The sequence below is a fragment of the Bubalus bubalis genome, chromosome 3, assembly GCF_019923935.1.
Source record: "Bubalus bubalis isolate 160015118507 breed Murrah chromosome 3, NDDB_SH_1, whole genome shotgun sequence".
Lineage (NCBI taxonomy): Eukaryota > Metazoa > Chordata > Mammalia > Artiodactyla > Bovidae > Bubalus > Bubalus bubalis.
This window is the reverse complement of record NC_059159.1, coordinates 20636402-20654447: the sequence shown is the minus strand read 5'-3', so window position 1 is coordinate 20654447 and position 18046 is coordinate 20636402. Positions and strand designations below refer to the sequence as shown.

The 18046-nt window shown below is 46.3% G+C and overlaps 1 protein-coding gene across 4 annotated transcripts in view; it reads right to left on the bottom strand.

The window, feature by feature from the left end:
* Window positions 1-259: 259 nt before the first annotated feature.
* STAT3 (signal transducer and activator of transcription 3) overlaps window positions 260-18046 on the bottom strand; it is a 75572-nt gene continuing 57785 nt past the window's right edge. The window contains exons 9-24 of one of the 4 annotated variants that reach the window (XM_025280126.3): window positions 17838-17996; window positions 17661-17753; window positions 16741-16800; window positions 14083-14112; window positions 13889-13982; window positions 13737-13784; window positions 11574-11657; window positions 10588-10686; window positions 10346-10481; window positions 9398-9450; window positions 9062-9156; window positions 8796-8935; window positions 7315-7527; window positions 3940-3982; window positions 3530-3592; window positions 260-2186 (exon numbers count right to left, since the gene is read on the bottom strand). In XM_025280126.3, coding sequence (XP_025135911.1) covers window positions 3568-3592; window positions 3940-3982; window positions 7315-7527; window positions 8796-8935; window positions 9062-9156; window positions 9398-9450; window positions 10346-10481; window positions 10588-10686; window positions 11574-11657; window positions 13737-13784; window positions 13889-13982; window positions 14083-14112; window positions 16741-16800; window positions 17661-17753; window positions 17838-17996 — 1372 coding nt within the window. In that variant the 3' untranslated portion in view covers window positions 260-2186; window positions 3530-3567. Of the gene's footprint in view, window positions 2187-3529; window positions 3643-3939; window positions 3983-7314; window positions 7528-8795; window positions 8936-9061; window positions 9157-9397; window positions 9451-10345; window positions 10482-10587; window positions 10687-11573; window positions 11658-13736; window positions 13785-13888; window positions 13983-14082; window positions 14113-16740; window positions 16801-17660; window positions 17754-17837; window positions 17997-18046 lie in introns of all 4 variants that reach the window. The other 3 variants (XM_006055750.4, XM_006055751.4, XM_025280125.3) reach the window with 3 other exon arrangements.

Below are 18046 nucleotides of genomic sequence, written 5' to 3'. Positions count from 1 at the left end.
AGTAGGACCCCTGGCTCCTCCAGGTACCCCTGAGCTGGAGGCTGGTGGCTAATGTAAGATGGGGTGCGGGGTAGATGCTCCGTGCTCCAGAGGTGGGCCCCATCAGCTCCAGCATGAGAAGCTAAGACCACCAGGCCAGGAATGCGGTAGCCACCATCTTGCAAGACCCAGGCTCAGCCTATGAGGCCCCTCAGAACTGAAGCAGGGGAAGAGGGACTCCCCTCCCAACCCAGCCCCCAGCCAAAGAACTGCCATGCTATGGGAGGGTTATAACTTTTATTTCTGAAAGTTAAAGTAGATACAGCAATATACAAAAAAAAAAAACAAAAAACCCACAACATAATAATATAAATTTTTACACTATTAAGTAAGTATACATTGGAATTTGAATGCAGTGGCCAGGACAGCATCTCACAAACCACCCTGTGGGTAGGTTAGGCATCCTTGGGAATCCCTTGGCTAGACAGGGGGCTGGCAGAGAGAATGCAGGCAGGTTCTTTAAGGGAGGGTCTCAGCTCCTCTCAGGGCTTTTGCTAATATCAGGGTTAAAACTAGATACTTATACGACCTAAGAGCCACGGATCTTACGATTTCTGCTCCAGCAAAGCCAGGATTCTTGCCCCAGGTCCCTCATGTTAAGCTTATTTCCATCTAGAGAGTTGGAGGGGAATCTCTCTGCATTACCTGTCAACCCCTGTTTGTCTTGGAGAGAAGGTCTTATCCCCTTCAAAAATTGGCAAATTTCGGTGTAACGCATAGCATCCCTAGAAACTCTGGTCAACTGAGACAAGATGGCTGTAGCCGACCCAATCTAGCTGTGCTTCTGGGTCTGGGAGGCCCCGTATCAGAGACCATCCCACATGCTACCTATGTTCTGAGATGCACAGTACATGCAGTTGTTCTGCCTAATTGTGGCGCTCCTATGGGGAGGAGACAGTCACCAGTGCTGGGGGGAGGTGGGAGTGTACATTCCCTCACACAACAGACGGACCCCGAGCTTATGATAACAGGTGCAGCAGGAAATCTCCAAGAAACTGGGATAAGAACCGTATTCCCTGAGCTCAACTAGACCCTTGACTGGGGGTCTGTAGTCTGACTCATGTTCAACCTGTGTCTTCCTCTTATCCGAAAAGGTCCCAAGACCAGGTGCGTAAAGCAAACAGGACAAGGGACCTTTAGACACTGGAAGGAGCCACCTAGCAGGGGGGCTCAGGTCGATGGGAAAAGGAAGAATTGTCCTGTCCCTTCTAAGACACCCACCCACGCTTGGCAACAGAAGCCCAGGGAGAAAGAGAGATCAGGTTGTAAGTGCCCCTCTGCCCAGCCTTACCTACAAACAGGCCAACATGCTAAAGGGGGAAATAAAAACTTTATTTAAAAAAAAATCCTAAAATATTTAGGGTCTCCTTCAACCTTCCTATTTCAAACCAAAGGCATCTTCAGAAGATATCTTTTAAGGGTTGGATCTAAAATTCATGTCAGGGGTTATATAAATTATCGGCCTGAAGAAAGCTGAATACCTGAAGCACCAAGGAGGAAATTAACTGAGTTTTCTTAAATACAGAGGAAGCTATGCCAATACAGTCAGTGTCTTTTGCCCTTAAAAAAAAATTACTGAAGATTAAAAAGAAACCTAGGGGCTTTGAAAGTCCTAGCATCTATCTGGACGTTAGCAAGGTTGAAAGTGTGGTGCCGGGAGGATGAGGCGAGAGGCTGCCCATGGCATCAGCTTACAGAATAGGCAGAAGGACGCAGCTGGCACCAGGAGGCACTTGACTCAACGACAACAAGCTGCTGAGAAAGGGGGCCGGGGGGTGGGGGAGGAGGGCAAAAAAAGATGTTTCCTCTTTCTCCCTCTCGCCGCCCCTTCCACATCCCCTGATCACAGTCGTGGAGCGTGTATTCTTATTTGCATGTAGATAAAAGCATATCACCCACATTCATTCATTTCTCTATTTTAAAAAAGTGCCCAGATTGCTCAGAGATAGCTAAAGTGAGAGATGAAAAAAAAAAAAAAATCTGGAACCGCAAAGCTGGGAGCTGAGTTGATCTGGGCTTGGGCTGTGTAAGGGCTGGTGGGACATGGGCTGGCGCATCCGTCATCTCTCTGCAGCCTCCGTCCTCGGCTCCTCACATGGGGGAGGTAGCGCACTCCGAGGTCAGCTCCATGTCGAACGTGAGGGACTCTGGCAGAGGGGGACACACACGGGGAGAGCCAGTTCAATCGCCTGGGCCCCACAGCAGGCAGGGCACACAGCCCTAGCTTTCTGGGGCACGGGGCTCAGACCACCACTGCCATCCAGTCTCCTGCCCCTGCCCCTCAGTCATCAAGAAGGGGTAGAGAATCCACATTCTCTCTCCTCCCTACGGGGTCTTGCCTTCTGAAAGGGCACCCACCCCTCTAGGCTGCCGCAGAGCTCCAGACTCAGTTCCCTGTGCCCATACAACAGCTGCCCCCCGGCTATCTACTTTACACGTGGTAAAGGATGTATGGCAATGCCACTCTCTCAGTTCGTCCCACCCTCTCCTTCCCCTGCTGTGTCCAAAATCTGTTCTGTATGTCTGCCCTGCAAATAGGTTCATTAGTACTGTTTTTCTAGATTCCATGTATATGAAATTATATTCATGGTAATATACGAAACTTGTTTTTCTCTGACTTTCTTCACTCTGTATAACAGGCTCTAGATTTATCTACCTCACTAGAATTGACTCAGATGAGTTCTTTTTTATGGGTGAGTCCACTGCATACACATATATATGTATGTACCTATGTACGTACCACAACTTCTTTATCTATTCAAATGCTTATGGACATCTAGGTTGCTTCCATGTCCTGGCTATTGTAAATAGTGCTGCTACAAACACTGGGGTACATGTGTCTTTTTAAATTATGGTTTTCTCAGGGTATATGCAGGAAGGCAATGGCAACCCACTCCAGTGTTCTTGCCTGGAGAATCCCAGGGACAGCGGAGCCTGGTGGGCTGCCGTCTATGGGGTCACACAAAGTCAGACACGACTAAAGTGACTTAGCAACAGCAGCAGCAGCAGGGTACATGTCCAGCAGGGGGATTGCTGGGTCATATGGTAGTTGTATCTGTATACTTTTAATGTTTTAATCATAATATACATACTGTTTTTTTTTTTTTTTTTTAAATATTATGGGAGCCAACTGGCTTGAGGGATCTTAGTTCCCTGACCAGCCGTCGAACCCAGGCTCCCTGCACTGCAAGCTCAGAGTCCTAACCCCTGGACCACCAGGGATGTCATACATTCCTATTTTTCTAATACACAGAAATGCTACTATTTTGGATTTGTTGGGCTAAAGAAAATACATTTGTAAAATTAACCTCACCTGTTCCTTTTCACTGCTTTTTAACCTGGTTCCTAGAAAATTTACACTGGCACGGGGAGTGCATTTCTATAGGAAAGTGCTGCTCGAGAACTCCTTCTGCCCATCTGGGTGCCCCTCGGTTGGTTCTGTACACGGGAGCATCAGCTCAGGGGGACAGTCCAGCAACCGGATACTCACCAAACTGCCCTCCTGCTGAGGGTTCAGCAGCTTCACCATTATTTCCAAACTGCATCAATGAATCTAAAGTGCGGGGGGACATCGGCAGGTCAATGGTATTGCTGCAGGTCGTTCTGTAGGAAAGGGGGAGCAGCAGGAGGGGGAAGGGTCGGGTTGACAAGACACAATGGAGGAAAAAAAAAAGAACAAAACACACACACACAAGCCATCAAACTCTGGTCTCCAACAGAAAAAAAATAAAAGCTCAAGCTTTTTAAACACACGAGGTCACTGTGAATTTAAATGAGTACCGAACATACTCAGAGGGCTCCAACCCTGCTTCACAAGAGAATTCTCACCCAGTGTCCTGTTCCCAGGGATAACTGAGGACATTAGAGATGGAGGCAAAATCGGGGAGGGAAGCCACTTACGGTGTCACACAGATGAACTTGGTCTTCAGGTACGGGGCAGCGCCTGGGGAGATGAAAATTCTGCCTTAGCGACTATGATTCCCACTCTGGGTACCGGATGGGGGAAGCTGGCTGCCTCCCCAGGGCCGATGTGAAGCTCACTCGATCCCTGAGCAGAGACGGTCTGAAGGAACCTCCATCTCCCACTGGGCTGCCCTCCCCTCCACTACAGACTCTGACGTTCCAGCGCTTGCAACTGGAAGCTCAGTTCTTTCCCTAAAGCTTTTCAGCAGACTCACTTGAGCTCAGACAAGTGCCAGCCTGGTGTTCATTCTTCCCCTAGATGAGGGTGAAGAGTTTCACTGCTTGTATGTGGACTGAGGATTGTAACCTGGCCTAGTTGTATCTCTTAGATGAGTTCCCTGTAGGCAGGACTGAGCCCACCCAGTCGGGCATCTCGTCCTGCTCAGACACCGAAGTCACGGGGTCTTTATGAAAACACAGAAGTGGCTAACGCAGTTCCAAAGCTGAGGGTGACATCTTCTGTTCCCATTAGCACTGATCTGCCTGTTACATCCTTCAGTGAGGATATTAGTAACCCCCATTAGATAACTACATCACAGAGAAGAGCCTCTCCGTGGGGAGAATGTCTCTGGTGTAGTACAACTGGCCTTGGACTGGGAGATAGGAGGCTGGGGCCTCGTTACATCTTCAAAACACGCTTCCAGTGCAGCGAGTTTGGGTTCCATCCCTAATCGGGCAACTAAAATCCCACATACGGTGTGGGGTGGCCCCCAAAAGTTAATTAAAAAAATTTTTTTTAAATCAACTATATTTACAAGATAATAAAATAAGAGGGAGGCGGAGGATGGAGGGGCCCATCTTTGTCATTTGTGATTCTTCTTCTATAGTTAGAAACATGAAGATTTAAGAATTTTAACTGCTAAATGCTTATACCAAGAGGTCAAGGGGCCCCAGAGACACTGGCATGGAATTTGGGGGATTCAGGTGAACAGATCGCTTAGGAAGGGTGAGGTGGGCCAGGAAAAGCTTGGGGCTTACAGAGAAACTGAGAGATCAGAAAGAATGATGACAATTTGAGAAAGGGCACTGCCATCAGAGTTTATTTGGGACCAAGAAATAGATTAACTCAGTACAGAGTCCAAAGAAGCTACTAAGGCAAGGTTCTGCTATCTTATAAATCCATTTGGGCCCAGGCTTGAGGGGAGCTGACTCCAGCTGACTCCCAGACACAAAAGGGTTTGAATTCTCCTAAGTGATCAATGTTGCTGAGAAAAACAGCTCTGAGATGCCACAGTAGAAGCAAAGGAGAATGAAGATTAGAAGTTGATTTATGGCTCTGTGCAAGGTTGTAAATGTGCTTCATCTAATTTGTAAGATAAGAGATCTGTCATTTCTACAGAGGAGTCTTTCCCTCAAGCCATGAGGAAGTAATGTGAGCTTCTAAGAAAGGAGGGAAGAGTCCAGGGAAGATAAGCCATCTCCTAGAGACAATAAAACCTTCAGGATGGGAACAGAGAGGAAACGGTCAGCTGCTCCACTCTGGAGGAACCCACAGGTCGCCCACCGGCCTCCCCGACACCCCCTGACGCCATCACCAGGCTCCTGCTGCCCCAGGAGACAGACAAAGCTCTTGAGTAATTAGTTCTATCTCATGACTGGCGTCTTGCCCCTGAGGAAACACTGAGTCCCCAGGCAGGAAAAGGCCTGGCCTCCTGCTCACACAGGAGCCGTGAGGGAGGGTGCAGCCTCACACCAGGAACTTGGACCTTGAAGGCGAAATGAGTTGAGGGCCCAGCACTTGGACCTAATTGCCTTCTGCAGAAGGAACAGGGCAGTGTGATGGGGGCTGATAAACAGATCTACCAACCGAAGCACAACGTGGAAAGAGAGATAAGTAGCAGACAGGAAATGAGAGTTATGCTCGCCTAGAGTGTGACCAAGACTCAACCCAGAACAAAGGAGAAAGGAAAGTCAATTGCCAGTGAGGCCCAGCTCCCTCTTCCAAGTCTCAATCTGCTCGCCCCCAGAAATCCCTCACAGGGAATTACTGTGACAAGTGTGTGAAGGCAGTGGTGGGTTTGTGTGGGGGAACTATTTGTTCAAAACACAGTTTTTTTCCCAAAGCAGTTAGGGTAGGGAGGCTAACTCAAAAGGATCACTTTAAACCCTTGCTGGCTCTATGATTAAGGAAAGTTCAATAAAAACAAAGGATGGCAAATTACAGTCTCCTCCTCAGGATCTGGCCAGAGAACCACGAGTCTGAGCCTCAAACACCCATGGAAACAGGCTAGAGGGCTCCGGCCTCCATGCTGGTGATAGCACCAGAGAGCGAGGGTTTAGTATGAAAAAATGTATGTGTAACTTACATAAGCACATGGGCTCGAGTACACTAAAAAAAAATCTGAGTTTCAGTAGCTGCACATTCAAAGCACCAAGCCTAGGCCCCTCCCACCAGTTACCGTCTTCCCCTTCAATCTCCACTCTCCTGAGAATCTCTCTTAAACCATGTTCCAGCGTGCCTAACACTCATTTCCTCCAGAAAGCCTTTCTTCATCCCACCTGGGCTGCTTACATTGTTCAGTGATGGGGAAAGGAAACACTCTAGACTGAAGTCTGAGTCGCAAACCTTCCAGCATATGCTTTGCAAGAAGTGCTGTGCTGGCTGGGCATCCTGTTTCTACAGAATTCCGCCCTCGGTTTCTCTTCGTAGTGTCTTAGGTATGTCTGGGTATGTGTGAGCTGTTTTCCCCTTTAGACCGGTGCCTCCAGTGGGGCAGAGCCTGGTGACTGATTCCTCTCCTCTCTCTAACCCCATCAGCTGCCCCTGAAGGCACTCTCTATTAAGTTCTTTCCCAGAAAGAGGAATAAAGATCACCAGACTGGGCTTTCCTGGATATCTCAGTGGTAAAGAATCTGCCTGCCAACACAGGAGATGCAGGTTTGATCCCTGGTCTGGGAAGACTCCATGTGCCTTGGAGTAACTAAGCCCATGTGCCACAACCATTGAGCCTGTGGCTCTCGAGCCTGGGAACTGCAACTACCGAGCCCATCTGCCGCAACTACTGAAGTCTGTGCCTAGAGCCCAAGCTCTGCAACAAGAGAAGCCACCGCAATGAGAAGCCCACGCACTGCAAGTAGAGAGTAGTCCCCGCTTGCCCCAGCTACAGAAAAGCCCATACAGCAATTAAGACCCAGCACAGCCAAAAATAAAAATAAATAAATAAAAATTATAAAGAGAAAATTCCTTAAAAAGAAAGAAAGAAAAAAACAGATCACCAGCTTCTCCAGGCATTTACCTTACCTGTCCCCCAAGGATCCTACAATTTCCCACTTCTCCCCAGAACCGAGTGGCTGTTGTGGAAAATCAACAACTACCTGGGTCAGCTTCGGGATGCTCCTGGCTCTCCGGCCGACAGTACTTTCCGAACGCCTCCTCCTTTGGAATGTCGGGGTAGAGATAGACCAGCGGAGACACCAGGATATTGGTGGCATCCATGATCTTATAGCCCATGATGATTTCAGCAAATGACATGTTGTTCAGCTGCTGCTTGGTGTAAGGTTCCACTGACTGGATCTGGGTCTTGCCTGTCATGGGATACGGAAAGAGAAGACTCGGGTAATCTTACAGAAGACTACCTGATTGATTTTCCCTTGAGGGGGAAAGGCTTATGCCAACCTAGTGATCAAGACCCTGAATATTCTGCCCAGTCGTCTGGCACTGTGGAAATGTTCAGCAGGCTTCGAGAGAAGCTATTCAGCTGGGCCACAAGTAACATACTTGAATAATTACTTTTATAAGATATATGAACAGAGTGGGTAAGAAAGGAGATGAAGAATACAATTTAAATTTCAAATTTCAAAAAAAATTACCAATTTCTAGGCAAATATTAGCCTCTTGATGAAAGTGAAAGAGGAGAGGGAAAAAGTTGGCTTAAAGCTCAACATTCAGAAAACTAAGATCATGGCATCTGGTCCCATCACTTCGTGGGAAATAGATGGGGCAACAGTGGAAACAGTGTCAGACTTTATTTTTTGGGGCTCCAAAATCACTGCAGATGGTGATTGCAGCCATGAAATTAAAAGACGCTTACTCCTTGGAAGTAAAGTTATGACCAACCTAGATAGCATATTCAAAAGCAGAGACATTACTTTGCCAACAAAGGTCCGTCTAGTCAAGGATATGGTTTTTCCAGCGGTCATGTATGGATGTGAGAGTTGGACTGTGAAGAAAGCTGAGTGCCGAAGAATTGATGCTTTTGAACTGTGGTGTTGGAGAAGACTCTTGAGAGTCCCTTGGACTGCAAGGAGATCCAACCAGTCCATCCTAAAGGAGATCAGTCCTGGGTGTTCATTGGAAGGAACGATGCTAAAGCTGAAACTCCAATACTTTGGCCACCTCATGCAAAGAGTTGACTCACTGGAAAAGACCCTGATGCTGGGAGGGATTGGGGGCAGGAGGAGAAGGGGATGACAGAGGATGAGATGGCTGGATGGCATCACTGACTCGATGGACATGAGTTTGAGTGAACTCCGGGAGTTGGTGATGACAGGAAGGCGTGGCGTGCTGTGACTCATGGGGTCGCAAAGAGTAGGACACTGAGCGACTGAACTGATTAACCCCTTGCGGGGAGCAAAATAAAACTGGCAAACCAATCCTCCAGCTGGAAGAATTTAGAGAAGCCAAGTCTTCCCATCTCATAAAAATGATCACCGGGTACCTTCCAAGTCTGAGGCAGGGGAGTGCGAGGCCATCCCTGCCCACAAGGGGGCAGCAAGTGCCTGAAACTAGCAGCAGCCATGGCCAGCCACAGCAGTGTTGGCCACCAGTTGGGGTGGGGAATCGCTAAGCTTACCACTGATGTCCTTCTCCACCCAGGTGAAGGTGACTCCTCCTTCTTTGCTGCTTTCACTGAATCTCAGCAGGAAGGTGCCTGGGGGCTTAGTGCTCAAGATGGCCCGTTCCCTCTCCTTGCTGATGAAGCCCATTATATACCTGGAGACAGAGAGGAGCAACAGCAAGGTTGGGGCTGAGGGACCTCTGTGTTGCAGCCAACCTGCTGGGAGAGTAGGGGACTTGTCACCCCTGTGCGTTCTGTCAGACACAAGAATTCCAACCTACCCTTCGTTCCAAAGGGCCAGGATGTACTTTTTCACCAGGTCAATGATGTTGTCCAGCCAGACCCAGAAGGAGAAGCCCTTGCCAGCCATGTTTTCCTGGAGAAAAGAGTAATGGGAAAGGTCAGTCCCCCACCTCCCTGGGCTCTTCCTTTAAGGGGGTGAGGTGCGACCAAAATCCTCAAGCCCATCTACCCTCAGGCGGGTCCTCTTGGCCGCCAGACCAAGAGTCCGGGGCCTTCAGGCCCACGCCCTCCACGACATCCCCACAGCTAAGTGTCCCTGCCCCCTCCTCCTCCTATGAGGCAGCCTCATGGATGGAGTTCACACGGCGGCTTACTTTGCAAAATTTAGCCCATGTGATCTGACACCCTGAATAGTTCACACCAGGTCCTGAAAGAAAAAAAAAAAGTCATATAATTTGCAGTTTTAAATCCAGATCTTTCTTCAAACAGAACACAGACAATTGTCCCACAACATGCCCCGAAACGTGGTTTTCATGCATTTGAATGTTGGCACTGCTGTGTGCATACATATGCACCCCTCCCCGCCACCCAATCCCATCGTTTGATGCCCCCTAAGCTGTTGTTTAGCGGAGGTGGTGGGTGATGTATCAAGTCCCTGCTGCCCTTTCTAGCCTCGTGTGGCAGTCTGGGGATCAGCAGAACACACTAAGAAGCTGACAGCTTGAGTTACAGGGTCACGTTTAGTCATGCATGGTCAGTCCCTCAGTCATCTCTGACTGCAGCCCTACCAAGTTCCTCTCCATGGGATTTCCCAGGCAAGAATACTGGAGTGGGTTATCATTTCCTCCTCCAGGGGATCTTCCTGACCCAAGGGTCAAATCCAAGTCTCCTGCACTGGCAGGTGGATTCTCTACCACTGAGGCACCTGGAGAGCCCATGTTTCATGGCAGCACAGGACAAAGCTAGACGGCACGTAAGACATTCTAAGACTTTTTTCTTCCAGGAAAAAAAATTAAAAACAAGCTACATTTTCTTGAAGAAACAGACAGGGATGCCAAGCCTTTAGCTTGAACATACATTTAAAATACCTTCCTAAGGCTGGACAAAGTACCCAGGGAGACAGCCACCAACAGAAGAAATCTGCCTCCCATCTCATAAAAGTGATCACAGGCGCAAACCTGCTCTGCGTCCTGACTCCAGGGCCTGCTGGAGCACGTGTATTCTGCCCAGCGCCTTGCTCAGTCAACTTTCCTCAACGAACAGCCCCATGGGCCAGATTCCTTTTGCAAGGAGAGCAAAGGGAGAAGAGGTCAAGGGCTGACCTAAGAGTTTCTCCGCCAGCGTCGTCAACTGCTCGATGCTCAGCCCGCGCTTGGTGGTAGAGGAGAACTGCCAGCTCAGCACCTCGGCCACTTGATCCCACGTTCCGATTGGGGGTTTGGTGAAAAAGTTCACGTTCTATTGGAAATGACACATTGGCTCCTTTAGATGAGAGGGTGGCGCCTGCTGGGCGGCAGCCCCGAGGCCCCAAGGAGCCTCCGGAGAACCCGGGCCCCCGACTCACCTTGGGGTTGTTGGTCAGCATGTTGTACCATAGGATGGATGCCCAGGCATTGGGCATCTGACAGATGTTGGAGATCACCACCACTGGCAAGGAGTGGGTCTGTGGAGGGAGCAGGGAATGAGCTGGGGAGGCAGAGGGCCCTTGAGGCTCCAGAAACCTCTTCACCCGCATCTCGCAGGGTTCGGAATAAAAGGAGAGGTCGTGGAGTACACTTGCTGCCAACCCTCAGGAAGCTGTGGGGCCCGGTCAGCTTGACACCCAGCGTGGAGAGTAGGCTGAACTCAGGGGCTGCCTGAGTATCAGCGGAATTTACAAAGCTGACTCCTCGCAGTGGACTCACAGTCCACGGACTCCCCGTTTATAAAACTTGGAAGGCTTTCACGGATTGGAGCTGTGAAAAGAATGCAAGTTGCTCAGTTGTGTCCAACTCTGCGACCCCATGGCCTATACAGTCCATGGAATTCTCCAGGCCAGGATACCAGAGTGGGTAGCCTTTCCCTTCTCCAGGGGATCTTTCCAACCCAGGGAAGTCGAACCCAAGTCTCCCGCATTGCTGTATTGAAGCTGTATCTGCCTATTTAATAGGGAGGTCCCAGGAATCAAAGACTAGGGTTCCTGCTTTTTCAGGTGTATCTTTAATTTAAAGATCAAGAAAGTTGGGGAAAGAGCAGGTAAATACCATGATTGTTTGGATACTAAAAACACTGGTGGTTGAAAGACTGTTTTGTCCAAACTGTATAAAGTTGGCTATAATTAATTCCTAAATACGAGTTTTTACATCAAGTTCGCTGGAACCTGAGTAGACATGTATCTTCTAAGCACTCAGGCAAGATACTAACAAATTTTTGGAGAAAAAGAAGCAAATGTAAACACAGTGCTGAGTAAAGAGCCATCATTCCACCTTCTAGAGTGAAAACCCTGACTAGAAGAAGCCCCATTCTGAATCATCCTGCAGGCGGTTCTATCCAGTTCTGCGCAGAACTCACCTCCAGGTCAATCTTGAGGCCTTGGTGATACACCTCAGTCTCAAAGGTGATCAGGTGCAGCTCCTCGGTCACAATCAGGGAGGCCTACAAGAATGAGAAGGATGCTCTTCCTCAGAGAGGATGGCATTGAGTCCTGACAGCCATCACTACACCATCCTGAAGCGCAATCCACCAGGTGGCCATGGGTACAACTGGAGCACACAGTCTTTCCAACTCTACAACTCTCCAGTGCTCTGACCTACAACCTGATCTCTTATCGGCTTTATTACGATACTATGGAGATCCAGTTGGTCATGGATAAAATGCGAACAGCATAATGGCAAAAGAGTGAACACCTGTGTACCCACCCCCCAGTTTAAGGCAGAGACCATCACCATGGAGGTTCTCTGGGTGCCCTTCCCAACTCCATCCATCCCTGAGCCTCCTACCTCAGAAGTGACTGCTATTTTGTCTTTTGAGTTGGTCATTTCCTAGCCCTTCTTTATGGTTTTCCTGCATTTATATCTCTAAACAATGTATGTGTTTAATTTGGGGTGGGGGTTGTGAATCTCATACATATGGAATTATACCCTGTGTATTCTTTTGTGACTCGCTTTTCACATCTATGTAATTGTGTACACCTGCAATTTATCCATTTTCATAGCTGTATAGTATTCCATCACCTGACTATACCACAGACCATTTATCCACTCTAGTGCTGTTGACATATGGGTTGTATTTAGGGCTTACAATTAGGCTGTTGGGACATGAAATGCATGTCTCCTGGCGCCAGTCTCCTGGCACCTATGAGCAAAGATTTCTCTATTGTTAAATCCTGAGAGTGGCACTGCTGGTATGTAGGGTATATTTATTTTCATAATGCCAAACTGTTTTTCAAAGTGATTATAACAATTGATACACCAGCAACATAGCAACTATTTTGAATGAGAACTGTCAATGAATTATTAGAAATTCCAATTCATATTTTAAAATGTTCTTTCTCTCATAACAAAAGAAATACACATTCAATTTTAAATGCAAATATTACAGAGATAGTATAGAGTAGCTTGGGTGAGAACAGCAGCACAAATATATAAGCACTGTTTGGTAGACATTCCTCTAGAATTTTGTAATCAGACATGAATGGAGAAAAAACAGTGAATTTTTAAACAATTATACTAGTATACTGCTCAAATTACTTTGCATTTTTTTCTCAATAAATATGCCACATACATCTTCCCATATCACTGCATAGAAACAACCTCACTCCTTAACTGCTGTCAAGTCTTATAGATTCAGTTTGTTTTTTTAAAAGGCCTGCTACATTCTAGAGAAGAGGGTAAGAATGGCTCAGGAGACAAACAGAAAAAGAATGGGGTGTCACAGTTTTATAAAAAAAGACTTAAAACCAGTGCTTGGTCATATATACTTTCTCTTTTTTAAAGTTTATTCTTTTTTGGGGGGCCATATAGTTTGTGGAATCTTAGTTTCCCAACCAGGAATTGAACCCAGGCCCATGGCAGTGAAGGCCCAGAGTCTTAACCACCGAATCACCAAGGAATTCCCTTAAGTTTATTCTTAACACTAAGAATCCAAGAACCTGAGTCAATGGGAGACAGAGAAGAAACAAGGTGGGTAAAGAACAAGAGAGTTTGCTGTTTCTCTTTTGGTAAAATGTTTAACTTGGATGTGTTGAAACCCATCCCACCTCAGTGACCAAAACAGATCACCAAAAGCTGAGACAAGCCGTGTCAGTGCATAGAAGTTGGAAGGGGAATTTGGAAAGTCCCAGGCAAGGCGGAAGGCTCCTTTTCTACCAAATGGGTGTGGGCAAGGGACTTTACACTCCTTAAAGATGAGCTAACTCTCCGGACAATCAAGGAAATGCGCTGAGCCACAGAACTCCTCCAAGGCATGTGTGACTACTCATGTGTTGGCTGGCGGTGACTGCAGCTGAAATAGCAGGTAGGTGTCTCTACTTCTGGACAGTAAGGAGGCTCTTTTTCTTTTCTTTTTATAAAAAGTTTCAGTGTTTTGGCTGCAAGGCATGTGAGATCTTAGTTCTCTGACCAGGGATCAAACCCACAGCCCCTGCATTGGAAGCATGGAGTCTTAACCACTAGGGAAGTTCTTATGGAGGCTCTTTTTCTCTCCTGCTCAGCTATCATCTCCAACAAAACTTACATCACAATTGGCTCGGCCCCCATTACCGCATCTCTGCTCTCTCAGGGTCTGTAAGAAAAACAAAGAGCATCCTCCGTCAGGTAAGGCTCTCCCCAAGTCCCTCCCCCTGCCAGAGGCCCTGCAGAAAGGGAGCCCAGGCTTCTCCCATGTACCAAGTGTTTGAACTCCGCTGAGAGGCTGCCATTGTTAGACTCTTCCATGTTCATCACTTTCGTGTTTGTGCCCAGAATGTTAAATTTCCGGGACCTGAATCACAGGAGGAAAAGACCAACCACATACGTGACTGAATGGCCAGGGACAAAGTTAGATTATACAGAACAGAAGGAAGCCTGTATGCTGAACTTACCCTCTGAGAGCTGCAACGTCCCCGGAGTCTCTGTTAAGAATATAAACCAGTGTTAATAAAACAGGCCTCGAGTCTCTTTGAGTCCACTTTGAACACCTATCATTTACTTGGATGGAAAAACTGCTGTTTTCCTGGGGATTTCTGTCAAGGGCTCGATTACATGGTATATGTGAAATCTAACATCCCTGTACATGCTCAAGTATAAGACACAGCTGGTTGCCTACCCAACCTCTACTCCCCTCTTCCTAACAGAACCCTGACTCCATCAAGTATCTTTCCCACCCCCACTTCCAGGGGATCCTGCTCACTAAGCCCACAGAACCGAGCATGGGACCCACACTGTCTCAATCCGACGGGGAAGGAATTCTCCCTCAGGCTGGATTTACATTCTGTAGCTTCAGCTGCACATCAGCAAGGAGACACGTGGCCTTTACTACAAGCAACCATGCTGCAACCCAGAGGGAACCCTCAAATGCCCGTGCTACTTATGGTGGCAGAGAAGAGAGATGGAAGGTTCTGGATCCTTGGTGACAGGAATTGAGTCACTGATTTCACCACCCGGAACTTGTTCTAACTTTGCATTTCCAGTTATACTGGGTTGCAAATTTCCTTATTACTGAAGCCACACTGGGCTTTCTGTAAAGGTCTACTGTTACCTGCAACTCAGAGTATCCCATTGATATCGCCGGAAATATTCTTCCCAGCGTGTTCCTTGTCCTTTAACTATGTTTTTGAGTATTTCATTTTTTACATAGTCACCATTTCTCAGTGTTTTCTTGTTAACATTATTTTAGTACTGTTTTAAAAGTCCTTCTCCATTGCTATATATCCACTTATGCTTTTAGAATTAATAATATCTACTACTTATTAGATAGTGCATTCCATGGGAGTTTATAGATTAAAATGGATCAATTTTTAAACCATTTAGAAGATATCTTTCCATACATTAATTTTATGTCTTTTGGGGGCCACTTGGCTTGTGGGACTTTAGTTCCCCAACCAGGGATTGAACCTGGGCCTTCAGCAGTAAAAGCTTGGAGTCTTAACCACTAGACCACGAGGGAACCTCCCATATATCACATTTTAGAACTTAAATCAAGCCCCCGTTATGAGAAAGTTTTCCCTCATGTCTAGCCTATATTTATTTATTTTATATTCTTTATTTGTATTACAGCTTTGATGTATAATTGATGAATAATAAACTGCATATGTAAAATGCACAAGCTGATGAGGTCTGATAGATGTCACACACCTGTGACACACACACACACCTGTGACACCCACTCAATCAAGAGACTGAATGTATTCATCAACCCCTCATCCCCAAGTTTCCCACCTCCCTTATGCAACCCATTCCCCAGTCCCACACTCCACCCATCCCTGTCTCCAGACAACCAATGATCTGATTTCGGTCATGATAGATTTATTTGCACTTCTAGAATTTTATATAAATGGAAACATAAAAGTATGTACTCTTTTTTCTGGGTCTGGCTTCTCCCTCTTGGTATATTTATTTTGAGATTTATCCGTGTATTACGTATTTCAATACTCTATTTCTTTTTTTTGGTGAGTAGGACTTCCCTTGCATGGATATACCACAAACTTATGGACACTCATCTATCAGTGAAGACTCCTGTACCACCCTTTGTGTGGACATACACTTTCAGTTCTCTTGGATGAACACCTAGGAGTGGAGTGGTTGGGTTGTAGGATAGGTGCAAGTTTAACTTTTCAGGAAACTGCCAAATTGTTCTCCAAAAGTGGTTGCCATTCTACCACCATTACATTACACATTTGCTTATTCATTTTAAAAATCTTAATTAATTAACTTATTTATTTATTTATTGGCTGTGCTCAGGCTTTCTGTAGTTGTGGTGAGCAGGGGCTACTCTAGAGTTGTAGCTTACAGGCTTAGTTGCTCCTCAGCATGTGGAATCTTCCCAGACCAGGGATCAAACCTGTGTCCCCTGCACTGGAAGGCAGATTCTTAACCCCTGGACCACCAGGGAAATCCTTGACTATGCTTTTAAGGTACATCTAGAATTTATTCTGATGGTCAGTTTTTTTTTAGTGAGAAGGTGATTTTTTTTCGCTAATTTATGGTTAAAGTCATTAATTTTTGCTTATTCATTTATGAAACCTACCACCTTCCTCGAGTCCCTGGCTGCATAACTATTTTCTAGTTCATTCTCATGGAATTTCCAGATGAATAATTATATCACCTACCTTTTCTCTTTTCTAATGTCTTCAGAGGGTAAGTGCATTTTAATTTTTTTAAAGGTACTGTCAAATTTGGAAGAGGATTCCATTATGTGGTAAAGTGTGGAACAACTACTAAAATCAATTTTCCCATATATTCTCAATTTTACATAATATGCACAAGTTACATTTATAAGTAAAAAAAAAACAAAGAAAGAGGGACTTGAGGTCAGAATGCCAATCACAACTCAAATCGCTACCGCCAGCTTCGTGGTTTTGTTCAGGCACGTAAATGACAATGCACAGCAAGGCTTTTGAAAACTTAAAAAAAAAAAAAAAAGATCTCTGAATATAGATAAAGCCTCTAAGTTCACATGATGTCTATCAAAGTTCTCGTTTCTCTGTCCCTCATTTGAAGAAAAGGGGAAAAAAAAAAAGGAGCTAAGATAGAGTACTTACTTGTCAATGCACACTTTAATTTTAAGTTGATAATTTAGCTCAGGGAATTTAACCAGCAATCTATGTCAAATAAAAAAAAAAAGGAAAAAAGTTTCAGAGCAAAGGAAAAAAATCCAGTTTTAAAAAACAGCCACTAGGCTCCCCCAGCAACTTCTAGTTGAATCCAAAACTCATAACTCTTCAATTCTAAAGAGATGAGTCATAATCCCAAATTTTTCTTCCTGCCAGTGCTTCCTTTCATTTTAACTCAAGCATCACCCGCTTCAGGCCAAAAGGGACTGAAAAAAAAAGCCTAAGAACTAAGAACTTGGACCAAGTTGTGAGAGACACACAAAAGGATAATGAAAGCCCTATCATGAAAAACATTACAGGAATACATGCTCTGAAATTGGTACTCCTTCTATTAGACTGGAAACCCAACAGTGTACTACCTTTCTGAGGAGGGAAATTTCACTGCAGAAGGGCAAACCCCAGCTTACCTGCTCTGACTTGAATGTGAAAGTAATGCTCTACCTGCAGGTCCCCCACCCACCTGCCCTGTGACCTCTTGGCGTCTATTATCACTAAGCTTTACTCTTCCCCTTCAAATGCTCAGGAAAAAGCAGGTTCAAAGAACAGAAGATAACTGGCATTATTCTGCCCCTTTTGCATGGTAGATGGAAATGCTATGACCTAAGACATTAGGCCTGGAATCAGGCCTAATGATTCAGTGCGACCGAATCATAGGAATATATCCAGGTAACCTCAGAAAGATTCCGGTTCTTTAGCATTTTATAGGACAATCAAAGAGCAAGTTAATATTATACCAAAAAATTCCCTATCCATCACAGTACTGCCTGCAATGGCTGTAAAGAACAACCCTGGCCCTGAGGGTGTCCCTTGCTACAACATCCGCCAGAAGAGGAGGTGCCACAGCCCACCTGACTTTAGTTGTGAACTGGACACCGGTCTTGATGACTAATGGCCGGTCAGGATGCATAGGCATGCAGGGCTGCCGCTCCACCACGAAGGCACTGGAGGGGACAGAGAAGGGCAGTGGGTCACACATGATGCAGTGGGCTGGTCCCTGTCCCCTTCCTCGGAAGTCTCTATGTTACCTTTTCATTAAGTTTCTAAACAGCTCCACGATTCTCTCCTCCAGCATTGGCCGGTGTTGTACAATGGGGTCCCCTTTGTAGCTAACCTTCTGCTGCAGCTCCTCCAGTTTCTTAATTTGTTGGCGGGTCTGAAGCTGAGATTCTGCTAATGAGGTTATCCTGCCAATAAGATAAGGATGTTCTTGGTTACCTGCTGCTGCTGCTAAGTC